This window comes from Eurosta solidaginis, chromosome 5 (genome assembly GCF_040869045.1).
Source record: "Eurosta solidaginis isolate ZX-2024a chromosome 5, ASM4086904v1, whole genome shotgun sequence".
NCBI classification, from domain to species: Eukaryota; Metazoa; Arthropoda; class Insecta; order Diptera; family Tephritidae; genus Eurosta; species Eurosta solidaginis.
Genome location: NC_090323.1, coordinates 249,784,604 through 249,797,999, shown reverse-complemented (window position 1 = coordinate 249,797,999; position 13,396 = coordinate 249,784,604). Strand labels below are relative to the sequence as shown.

The 13,396-nt window shown below is 35.1% G+C and overlaps 1 protein-coding gene across 1 annotated transcript in view; it reads right to left on the bottom strand.

The window, feature by feature from the left end:
- The window catches only part of LOC137253159 (uncharacterized), a 317,974-nt gene that overhangs the window by 109,463 nt on the left and 195,115 nt on the right, over positions 1-13,396 (bottom strand). The window contains exons 14-15 of the mRNA XM_067789611.1: positions 9,243-9,389; positions 8,655-8,813 (exon numbers count right to left, since the gene is read on the bottom strand). Coding sequence (XP_067645712.1) covers positions 8,655-8,813; positions 9,243-9,389 — 306 coding nt within the window. The remainder of the gene's footprint in view (positions 1-8,654; positions 8,814-9,242; positions 9,390-13,396) is intronic.

Genomic DNA, 13,396 nt, shown 5'->3' with positions numbered 1-13,396 from the left:
CCCTTGAAACAACCTTTGAGTCATATCGGTATTTTAGTTGGCTCTTACGACGGGCACACTTGCAGAGCGTATATTCTAGGCCCCCAACCCGATGGGGGAGGAAACGCTGTAGTCGGGGCTTAAGCTCTAAGAAGGAGCAACCTGATTCAAATGCGTGCTTTATATAAACACGTACCCATCAAAACTGAACCCTAAAATGCCGAATGCATATCTCGTGTGTAGAAAGCCTTTAAGGTTGCGAGTACTATTCAAACTACTGACAGTCGAGGACTGCTGAAAGATCGTTTTAATAAAGTTTCAGATTTGTTGCCACCAATATTTAGTAACAAATTCAATTTGTCTTGATCCACTCTTTTGCACGAACTTTCTACTTCTTACACAAATGGATTTTAAGCTTAAGCGTGAAATCTAAATTGAATTTGCAGTCTCGGAGCGGCTGCCTGAATTAGGACTTGCCCGGCACACAAAAACTAACGCACAAACATAAGCATAACAGCTGTATAAGTAATCGTTCACAAAAAAAATTAATCGCATTTGTGCCAATTTCACACAAAAATAAAAATAGTGCCACAAATTCAAAACCAAAGTGTGCTGCACGACACGGCTGACACTATTTCCATCACTCAAGAAAGTTGCAAAAAAAAAAAAAGAAACCAAAACCCAGAATATAGCACAATCGAGCGGAAGCTTAAACAACTTTGAGGGTTCTTGAACTATTTCATGGCACAGATACATACTTACATAGCTACACAAACCCATATACATAACCAAGAAAATAAATAACAGCATGTCCATGTTGTTGTTAGTTGCTGCGATTGTTAATGGTCGTCAACGTCGGCGTCATCGTTAAATTATGTTATCTTTTAGTTTTATATTCTTTAATAGCCATAAAGTACTTAAACGCCCCAACGAGGCGAAGAAATTGATTTCGTGCCGACAATGCCATCGTTGAATAAAAGAGTTGGTGTAACAAGTTTAACTAAATACAAGTCTAAAATTATATGTACATTAGGGTGGTCCTTACAAATGAAGTTTTCGATTTTTCCAGTCTTGTCAAGCCCATATCACATATGTACATATATTTTTTCTAATTGCTGTTTTTATGTACGGGTCCCTTTTTCGCTCTTATTTGGAATCCAAATCTATAAATATAGTTTTGGTTGTAAAGATGGGGATTCGGGCTATTAGCGCGCTTTGGGCAATTTTGGTCGTAGTGGTTTTGTTTAGCTATATTTTATTAAAATAATTTGTTAAACATAAACGGTTGTGAGAAATCTGTTTGTAATATGGCACTATTGTAAATATTTGCACTGCATTACCGGCAGTTGCTACCATACGCCAGATGGCAGCGCAAGCTGTAAGTTTTAATCGATTGATAGAACAGCTGATTTCTCTTGATATTTAATAAGAGACTTTTATGTTCGCTGCGCGAGATGCGCACGGTTCCGGCTCGTTTTATTTTATTTAGCCTACATAGCCTTTACCATTTCCAATCGGCACCAACATTTATATGTGAATAGCAGATCGGGCAGACGTTGCTCTGCCCTAAATTTGGTCTATCTGCAGTTTATGCAGTTTATAAAAGTGTTTACCTCTTACTCTCCCTCCCCTTTTCTTTGTACTTTTACTCCCTCCCCCCTTCCGCCTTTTTATTTCTCTGCGTCTCTTTTTTTTCTCCGTCTTTTCTCTTACTTATTTCCTGCTCTATCTCCTTCTCCCTTCCCCACTCCACCTATATCTATATAAATATCTTCGTTCAACTCTATATCTTTCTCAGTCTCTTTCCCCCCTCCCCCTTTTTACTTCCCTCTTGTTTTATTATTCTTCTCCATCCCCTACTACCACTTCCAGTCTCAGTTCCAGTCCTAGGGACTGGACTATTTAGAGTTATAAAACATAAATGGTGACTGATTCTCAGACCTACTCGATCTGCTCACAAATTTTCAAATTTCAATGAAAATCGGTTAAGCCGCTTCGAAGGCGTTGAACCAAAAAAACTATCACATGAGAATTTTTTGTATTAGATATCACCAACAATAGTATTATACATTTTTGGTATTAGAAAACAAGAAATTAAATTTAAACTTTTTGAGTCTAAGTATATAGAGAAATCTTAAGTTTGACTTCCGTGCGACACCCCTTAACTGTCTCTAATCTGTTATTTTATTTATAATGACCACCCTAATATAGATCCATGTGTTGGTTTTCGAAATATTTTAATTTTAGATTGCCTTTAGGGAAAGCCTTCCCACCAAAAAATATGCTTCTTATACGAACTTTCGGCATTAAAAAGGAATTTATATTTATTGTGAATCAAAAAAAAAACTTAGAAGCACATCCATAAAAATGTGGTAGAAAAAAGAGTTCACTTAAAACGGGACTTACCGTTTTTCCTTTTAAATGTAATGGAGTTACAGAACCATTTCAGGATAACCTTGGAAATATTTTCGGAACTATTTTGCGATTATACGGAATTTCGAATTTTATTTGAACCGATTTCTTGCGTGATTTCGAAACAATTTAAGGTCTATTACAGGATCACCTCGGGGTTGGTTGATGTATTATTCCGGGAGAACTTAAGAATGATTTGAAGATTGTTTCGGTATAATTTTGGAGCAAGTTTTGGCATCATTTCGGGGGTACATTTCGGTGTTTTTTTGGAATCATTTCAAAACTATTTCCCCTTTTACAGGATTCCGTAATTATCCTAAAATTGTTCGAAATTGGTCATGAAATAATCGCGAAAAATTCAAAAATTGTATCAAAATGAAGCCTAAAAAATACGTATGTGACCCTCTTACCAAATTGGTTGCGATATAGTTTCCAAATGATTCTAAAGCTGTCTCAAGTATCGCGGTGCAAAATAATCCTGAGGTGGTCCTGAAAATGGTCTTAAAAAAGTCCTAAAATTATTTTGAAAATAGTTCAGAAGTAACCTTGAAATAGCCCCAAAATTGCATCGAAAAACTAAGTTCCGGGAAGATCCCTGAAATAATGCCGAAGTGTTCCTCAAGTTGTCCCGAAATGTTCGCGAAGCAATCCCGAAATTATCCCAATATGATCCAGGAATTTCCGATACAGTTGCAGCACTTTCAAAATTTGATCAAGATGCGTCAATCCCTTACGCGTGGGCAAAAGTGGCTCTTAGCTCCATTATATTTGATATTGAGGATGGGACCATTCGAAAAAAAATTATTTGGATGATAAACACTATTGTTCAACAGGAATTTGTTATTCGAAAAGTATTCTTTCGAATTTTTTATTCATTTATTCGGACAATAGTATTCTAGCACCTTTTTATTCGAATACCTTACCATGCTATTCGAATACATTATGTAACTATTCGAATAATGAGTAATACTAATAGGTAAGTAGTTATTTTGTTGCAAATTATTATACGAATCGCGGTATTCAAATAAATATATTCGAATAGTAAGCTATTATTCGAATATTGTGCTTTTCTTGGAATTTTTTTAAAAGAATAGTGTTGCTCGTTTATTTGAAAAATGTTTATTTATTATTCGAAAATCATCCTACTACTAGTTGATATGCATACACATCCTCTTCTTTAGTGAATGTCATGAGGTGTCTTTCTTAATTTCAATTATTTGGTGTACCTTCTTCTTATGGAAAAAGTATGAGAGTATCGGTGCCTCTCAGTTTTAATGAAAAAAAAAAACTATGAGTCCAGTTTTTACTAAAATGTTTTTCCGCGCTTTTGCGAATGTGTTGATAAGTTTTGCTTTTATCTACTCTGCACATAAATCCCGTCTTTACCGCCAACCGTTCCTATGAGGATATTGGAGCGTGATAAGGCTCTATCTGTTTTATAATAATTTTGTTATAAAATTTATCAAAAATATAAGCATTTGTTCCTTATTCCTTCTGCTAACTTACACAATTTTTTGCTGCATTATTATAAATTTGTGAGTGTGTGTATGTGTGGTTTTGTGCGATATAAACCACAAAGTTTGTTTGCTCGTTGAAATTAACCTAATAAAAGTGTAATCTAACTAGTTTAGACTATAAACTATTGTATAATATGATAACAGAAACGTTTCCTACTTATTTTTTCAGTGTAAGCACAGTTGTGCGATAGTTTTTAATGAAAAAATATGTAATAACAATACACGCAAGCTTTAAACAAACTTTTTTAATAATAATTTAATTAGATTTTGTACGAGCTCGTTCTCAAATCTGTGGTGTAGTACGTACCCTGTGTGAAATACCGACAGTGACAAAATACAGGTTCTGCTTTGAAGTTTACTCAAGTACTAAGTACTACCCTTTTAGCTCCAAACTTGTTCTCTGAAAGTTCTTCCGTACTATCTTATATATTATTTCTAAGTGTTGCTTGTATGTACAGGTCCTTTTTCGCTCTTAATCTTTCAAATCTATAAATAAAGTTTTGGTTGTAAAGATAGGGATTCGTGCTATTAGCGAGGTTTGGGCATTATTAGCTTTTGTTTAGATATATTTTATTAAAATAATTTGTTGAAAATAAACGATTGTGAGCCCACAAAGAAATCTATTTGCATTATGGCATTATTATGAATATTTGATAAGAACTAACACTGCATTACCGGCAGTTCCTAACATTCGCCAGATGGCAGCGCAAGCGCATGTAAGTTTATAGATGTTTGATAGATAGAAAAGCTGATTTCTGTTGATATTTGATATGAGACTTTTATATTTGTTGCGCAAGATGCGCACGGGTCCAGCTCGTTGAGTATATAAATTTTCAAGTCACCACTTGTACACTCAAAAAAAAATTTCCTAAAACTGAGGAAAAGTGCTATCATAAGAAAAAACAGGTATGATTTTGCGCCATTGAAAAGTTCTCCTGAATCAAGGTAAGTAATTTTCTTAAAAATGATATTTTTTTCTACGGTTTTAGGAAAATTATCTAAGGAAAGAAAAAATGTGTTCATAAATTAAGGAAATAACTGTATAGAATTTATGAAAGTATTTTCTTTAAAATTAATAATAAATTAGTTAAAAATAGGAAAATAGTATTTGTTTTATTGAAACGCATTTCTTCAAAAGGAATAGGGATTATCCTAAGAAAGAGAAGAGGCTTTCTTATAATATGAAAATATTTGTATTGAATTTTTAGAATTTTTTTCTTTAAAATGACTAATATTTTACTCAAAAATACTAAAAATTGCTCAGTTTGGAGAAAAAAATCCTATGAATGAGTTCTATTTCTCCGGTATTTTGAGAAAATATTTTTCAAAATGAGTAATACTTTACTTGAGATATTTGCAAAAACACGAAATGAGGCGTCGTTTAAGCTGTTTAAGGTTATGGCACCACTAATCGATCACATTGGAGACGGTTGAGGCGATGTCTAATAAAACTTTTGTGGCGCGCTGCGTGACAGCTAAGATAAATGCTGGTAATTAAAAGCAACATGTATCAGAAATTATATTTTTGAAGAAAAATCCATGCAAGTGGGCGAAATGCGGTCGTGCTTTTATTACGCGCATATGCGTTTGCGCCTAAGCTTTGTATGAAGAGATAAGCGCTCAAATCTCTCCATGCGAAATTTAAGCGCAAAGGCATATGCGTACAAAAACACTACCAAAGTTCGTTAACATATTTAGAAAGGGTGGCAGCATTATATTTCGGTTTTCAGAAACAAAGATAAATCTCTCCTCAAATTAATTGCACGTTTTGTAAAGAAATAGAAAAATTTTACTCAATTCGTAGAATATTTCTTCAATCTATAGAAATTTTTTTTAGGAAGTGATTTCCTCATTTTAGGTAAGTGCTTTTTTCTGAGTGTAGACATGGGATCAGCAACTCAGTACTACTAATCCAGCTCTTACGGAAGTATGAATTCATCACTGATAATTTTACCAAAATATCATCGAGTCTTGTGAAGTGACATAAGGTCAATTGATCTTCTGACCACTTGAAGTGGCCTAAAGTTCAAATGACTTTATGACTTCTTCAAATCTGGCTTCGTGGCCGTTTAAGTAGTTTAAGTTGAACTTATTGGCCTAATTGGATATTTTTTAATCAGATGTGGCTCATACTATTTTTGCGGAAAACATTTATGAATGTATGTATTTGAATTCCAAAAACTTCATATCTTAAGATCCTTGAAAACCTTGACATTCAAATAATACTCACAATTTTAATTGCTCTGAAATAATAGTATTTTTAATTCGACTTTCGGAAATAAGAGATAATGCGAAGTAGCAATACATTCACATGTCGTTCACATTGTAAAACATGCGAGTATGAAGCAGACTAATTCACCTTTGGCTGCTTGAGTAAATAGGAATTGACATAATGACCATTTCAGCGAGCCAAATGGTCATAGTCTCAATATCGTTAATATTGTAAACATTTGAAATTTGACGTAGTGACAACTTCATGCTCTCGTAGTTATGCTAAAAGAAAACCCTTTAAACTCCCGAAATTATCCAGGAATGGTTGTAAGGTGATATTGAAGTTGCCCCAAAATTAACTCCGAATTAGTCCTGAAAGCTCTGAAAGAAAACCGACATTACGTACATCTTCTTAATCTAGGTAGAGTCCTGTGTGAGCAGCGATACACGACAAAAAGTTTAGAAGATTGCTTAAACTGCTGCTTCATGACAGCTGCAAACAAAGTTTTGAAGGTCGATTATACGATTCTTGATGAGAAGCCTTGTCGAATTGCTGTTGACCCCTGGGATGGCTTTAGAGGAAGTGATGGGAAGGGGGATAAGCGCCATGAGCGCTGCTTGGCTATCTGTGTAAATTCATTCCTTGCGCCCTCTTACCGAGTCCTCCGACAGGCGCATACAGACCCTCTCTATATTCAGAAATTCCGCTTAGAAGATATTAGCCGAGTAGGGAAGACGAGCTGACGGCAGCACTTTAAGGGGCTCGATGAAGTTGCCAGCATCCACGTCATAGTCCATTTTTCCTCTGTGGGCGTAAGGCGAAACTGCGCCTTTCCTTTGCACCAGGTCCCTTCTCCACTCACATAATGAAGGGAATTTCTCCGTATGACACTTATTATAACATAGTTATTGTAACGATGACGCAGCAGCTCCGGAAAGCCTTCTGAGGTTACCACTGCCTCGAGATGCAACAGTGAGACTCACGAAATACTACTGCACAACATGTTGCAGCTTCATCTATGTGGACGTCCAGAGGTATTATTGCTCGGACACGTCTTATGTACACCTGTTAGCTCTTCGAAGGCTGCTGGCCTCAGTCTATTTATCTTTTTAATATTATACTGTTTGGCTTTGGCCCAACTATAGCTGTATGTTAGTATTGATCTAACAACGACCGTATGTAGCAACATAACGAGTTTTTTGTTTTAGCTGCCAGTATCTGCTGACGATCATATGATTTTCAACCCAACGTTCGATATTACATTTCAATCTAATCTTTCTGTCTGCCTCGATGCCCATATACTTTACTCTGAGAGCGTATGTGAGGGCACTACCATTAGGAGGGGGCAGTCGTAACTGTGGTACTTTGTTCTTGTAAATAGACAGTATGAGCCGCGCCTCACTGTGGTTTACGTTACGGCCGCTTTTGACTACGCAGAAGTAAGCCTCCAAGTCGTTCAATCCCTAGCAGTTTACTCAAAGTGAGCTTTAGTAGGATCTCGTTTAGTGCGATAACTCAAAGAAGCGGCGTGATAACACCTCACTATGGAGTTTCTCTTCTCACGAGACGAGTATGTGTAACTGAACACAAGCGTGAAATTCAAAAATCACCTTTAAAAACATAAGGAAACCCCAATTTCTCTCCGTTCCGGGATGCAGATTTTGTTTTTTTAGCTCCTCACAAGGAAAGTGTTGGAACCCCGTTAGTACATTTATAACATTTCAAACTTTTATAACGAACCATTGTGGACCCCATACTTCCACAATGACACCCATATACAAATTCACCTGGAAAAGCACATTTCATCCAATCAGCACCCATATACTTGAATAAATTTTTTACCTCCAGTTAATTGCAGTAGTAATAAGGTTGTTACATGGAAAACGCTAACTAAAATCACTCAAAAGGTTATTCTCTCCGATATAGCGAATTATTCGAATATACTTAATGGTTTCCGATTGCATGAATTACCCTAGTGGATTTGAAGCGAAAATCAATCAATGTGAGAATAAGGTAAAGCGAGCGTGCGAAAATATTTATGATTGGTGTAATACTTAAACGAATATGTAATAGGCGCCAATTTTGTTAAGTCAGTATGTCAAGTCATGTAAAGATTTCATGTGAACTATTTTTATAAACACTTTTAATAGCTGTCAGTTTAGATAGATTTGATGGACATGTACAAGTTCTTATAAATGTATGCATGGATTTGCCCAGGTTTAAATTTAGAGTAGTAAAGTACAAATGAAAAGAAAGAAGTAAAATTGTTAAGTTTTGCTGCACTTCAATGGTTCTTGATATTTACGTACATAATTTTAATTTGACAAGAAGTCAAATCAACCGATCAAATGGCAGGAGGCCACACATTTCGATTTGCATGCATGTCAATAGAGAATATCACCTCAATAATAACATACATACATAATTATTTAAGTTATATGTACGAACTCCAAAAGCACACATAAATACACACACACATACTCACAATCAACCCCAAAAACATATCCATTATACACACACCATTAAACACTTACCCGGGTATGCCGCCACTTTCCATGTGGTTAGCCAATGTCACATCATTCGACCACACATCAAATTGCCACTTGACTAAGCCAAGTACACCACAGTGCACACGTCCGGTGTGAATACCGACACGCATATTTACATTGACAGCCATCACTTCGCGTACAAGCCTAAATATTGGTTGGCGTTTGGAAACGAAAAACGTAAGTAAGTAAATGTCACAAGGTGAAAGGTTATGATTACGATGAAAGCACAAAATAGATTTTGATCAAAAAAAAAAAAAAACATACACAAAGTACATACATAAATATGAATTGTGTATTTAAAAGCAAATACGCTTGACTTAAGTGCTAAAACATGTTCAATAGCCTAAATGTATGCTATATTTTATCACTATGTCTTTTTTTGGGCATTTTTTTTTTAATAAAAAGTTAACAAAAGCATAAAGTAGATATTAAACTTAATATAATATGATTGCGAAAAAATGTATAAGCAAATTTTTGTTATTATGACTCTGCATCTTCTTCTCATTTAAATTTTTCTTTGTTGAGGCCAAATACCCATGCTACCAACAAATAACTTGTTTCTTTGTTACTTACGCAATAGCATCAATCATATCCAAACCCATTTCAACAGCGCAATGTGCGTGATCTGGTCGTGGTTCTGGCAAACCCGATACACAATAATAACAATCACCTAAAAGTTTTATTCGCAGGCAATGATGCTCAGCCGCTAATCGATCAAATCTATGAATTTTGGAAAAAAAGAAGCGAAGAATTTTTTTAAATAAATATTAGGGTGGTACTCTTTGCACTGGAACTTATATAAATTAAAAAAATGCAAAAAAATAAATAAAGTTGTAAGACCATCAAATACTTCGAGGGTAAGGACCAAATATGATTTTTATAAAAAGTTGAAAAAAAAAAATTTTTTGGATTGCAAACGTTTTTGTAACAAAACTTCAGTAAACCTTTGAATTTTGTATGTTTCAGTCAGATTAAAACAAGTTAAATTTTTTTTTCGAAAACTAAATTACTCGGTCATATTTTGCAGTTATATTACTTGTTTTTCACTTTTTTGGAAGCGATTACTTTAACTGAACCGGTCACTTTTTTATGACGGTCTCTTTCTTTCCCACCGGCTTTTTTCTTTTATACCGATTTAGTCCTTAGACCGACTATTTACGTACATACAGAATACCTTTTTGAAGACGGTAACTGTTTTTTAGAACGGTGCCTTTTTTGCTACCACTTATTTCTCGGAACCAGTTCCTTTCTATGATGTGTGTACTTTTTAAAACGGTTACTTATTTAAAAAGGTTACCTTCTTAGAAGTGGATACTGCAATACAATATCTTTTTTGGAACCGGGTACTTTTTGAAACTGTTTTTTTTTTTTAACGATTACATTTTTGGAGCTGGATACTTATAAAAACGATTAATTTTTGAAAACCGTCTTATTGTTGCTTTTCTCTGGTACTGGTTACTTTTTTGGATCCCGTTATATCGCATGGACCGGTTACCTTTCTCGAACCGGTTTATTTTCTGAAACCTTTTTCCTCCACCTTGCTTTCCGAAACCGGTCACCTTTCTCAAACCTGTTACTTTTCTAGATCGGTGAGTTTTCTTTGCAGCCGTTTCGTTTTCCAAAGCCGTTCACATTTTTGGAACGGCTACTTATTCTGAACCATAAACATAAATAAGAGCTTTTGAATCGGTTACTCTCTTGCAACCAATTACACTTTTATTGACTTGGGATAGCTGGTATTATCTGACTGAAAATATAAAGCTCTGTTTTCAGGAAATAATATTATACTTGGCTTAAAAAAAAAATGAATAAAGAATATAAAAAGTCATAATTTGGCATGAAAATGATTGGGAACCCCGTGACTGTAAAGCATTTTACCGAGGAAGATTTTTTATCAGGACTATGCAAAAACCCAAAAACAAAGCTAACTTTCAAAATGGGTCTCTGGCAGGCAAACCGTTCACCTTGCCTTTACATTTTATTTATGCAATTCAATAAGCCGGCCTTCTACCACACCACTGCTCCACGATGCTAATCAGCCCTATTCTGCATTTCGACTTGGATTGGAATTTTTTCGATTTGGCAATTTTGGTATTCTGTGTTCCAATCTCTTTCGATCCAATTTCGAATCATTCGATTTTGTTTATTCTGCATTCCGATCGTAGTTCCGTTTTCCTAAGTTGCAAATTAGTTGGCGGAAAATTTTTTTCTTTCTATTTTTTTATTAATTTATAACAGAATTTTAACAAAAACGTAAGTAAAACTTATTAAGAAACATAGAAGGCTTGATGATGATTGTTTTTTATATGTTTCCAGGTCAAAAAACATATCAATGCCGAAGTCCTTGGACGTATTTTCCCCGCACATATTTGAAAGCAGCCTTATTAAGTCGAAAGTTTTTTTTGAACCTAAATAAGAAAATAAGTCATTAAACTTTACCACTTTTAAATTGAATTTCTTACAATTCGTCACTCATCTCAAATGGATTACATAGATTTCGCAATATTTGCCTTTCCATTCTCGCCTAGCCATTTTCGTATACGTTGCTTTCCAACTTCACAAATAATGCCGAGGCTATTGATTCCAGTATAATAGACAGCTATAATTTGTACCTGTTCGTTGGGTGCAGTTATATGTCAAAACAAGCTGCCGGAGTAGAGGAAGGTGAAGCGAAAACGTAAACAATGCTTGCGGAAAGAATAAATAAATCTTCATAAAGTATTTTAGGCCAGTGCAATGAAATTAGCATCGAAAAAATTCAGAAAATGTCAATTATATTCTTGCAGGAATCCGTTTTAACAAAACTTGGTGGCCACGGCAGGGAATTGGCCAAAAGAACGACAAAAACACACTTACAATTATGAAAGCACTTCACTCAAAAAACTATAACACTGCGGTAATATATTCTATTGCTTTTTTTTGTACAAAATGGCGTTATTATCCACGCCAAGCTTTAAAAAATAAGAAATCACGTTTATTCAAATTATATAAGGAACCGGTTTACATTCTGATTATGCACAGTATGCTATTTTCCGTCATAAGTATTTTGAACTTAATAAAAAGTGTTATAAAGCTTACATATGTAAAATTAAAAGAAACATTATTTGCAACCACAAGTCTTTTTATGATTTAGTAAATTCTAAACGCAGAACTAACGGGTTTCCTTCTGCCATGAAGTTTAGAAATAGCATTTCCAGCTACGATCAAGAGATTGCAAACTTCTTCGCTGAATTCTTTCACTCTAATTACTCTGCTGTAGTTAATTCATCACCTACAAATTATCCGTATGAGCTCCATTCTAGTAACTCAATATATGCCCCACATTTGTTGCCTGAAGATGTTCTACTACATCTAAAGACCCTAAAAGAATCGTTCAAATATGGTCCCGATTTGATCCCAACATGTTTTCTTAAAAAATGTGCGGAATACATTTACCAGCCCCTTACTGAGCTGTTTAACCTCTCTTTAAAAAATGGCATTTTCCCGACGGCTTGGAAGGAATCTTTTCTTATCCCACTCCATAAAAAGGGAAGCAAGTCGTCTGTTGAAAACTATCGTGGAATAGCAAAGCTCTCCGCTATCCCTAAGCTTTTCAAAGCAATCGTTACTAATCACCTTACATTTTCGATTTCTACATTGATAGATAGTTCTCAGCATGGCTTTTGTAGAGCCAAATCAACCACAACCAATTTGCTTGAATTTACAACTCACGTCTTTAATGGGTTTAGAAACAATCATCATACCGACGTTATATACACTGATTTCAGCAAAGCATTCGACAAAGTACGCCACTCATTACTTGTTTATAAACTCGAATTGCTTGGCTTTCAACCTGGCCTAACTCACTGGATCTCCTCCTATCTTTGCAATAGAACTCAAAGAGTCATTTTTAAAAACATTTGTTCGAATGTCATCGATGTTCCCTCCGGTGTGCCTCAGGGCAGCCATCTCGGTCCTATTCTGTTTTTGATCTTTATAAACGATGTTTCCACAACTATGAAATATTCTAAAATTTTAAGGCATGCCGACGACGTAAAACTTTTTAAGTCATACGCGTCGGTTGAAGAACGTTCTGTACTCCAGGCGGATTTAAATTGTTTAGTTACTTGGTGTAATGCGAATTTTATGCTTCTCAACATAGAAAAATGTAAATTCATGTGTTTTTCACGTGGGAACGTACATCCAGCTTCTTACACAATAAATGGCCAAACTCTAGAAAGCGTTGATGTTTTTGTCGACTTGGGAGTTACAATGAATTGCAAACTTAGTTTCAACTCTCATATCAATGCCACAGTCAATAAAGCAAGAGAAGATTTAGCATTTGTGAAAAGATGGGCAAAAGAGTTTAGTGATCCTTACGTTACAAAAACCCTTTTTACATCATTGGTGAGGCCGATATTAGAATATGGATCGGTAATTTTGAATCCACGTTATCAAGTTTATGTGGATAGACTAGAATCAATTCAAAAACAGTTTTTACTTTTCGCCTTGAGAAATCTTCAATGGTACTCTCCGTATAATCTTACTCCTTACACTAATCGGTTAAAACTAATAAATCTTCCCACCCTTGCAAGTCGTAGAGAAATGCTAGGTGTACTATTTATGGCTAGACTTTTAAATGGACCGATTTCAAGCCCATTTCTTTTGAACGAAGTAAACTTGAATGTTCCATGCCGAGTTTCAAGGCATTATAAACCTATAATTCTTAAACAATGCAGAAGCAATTT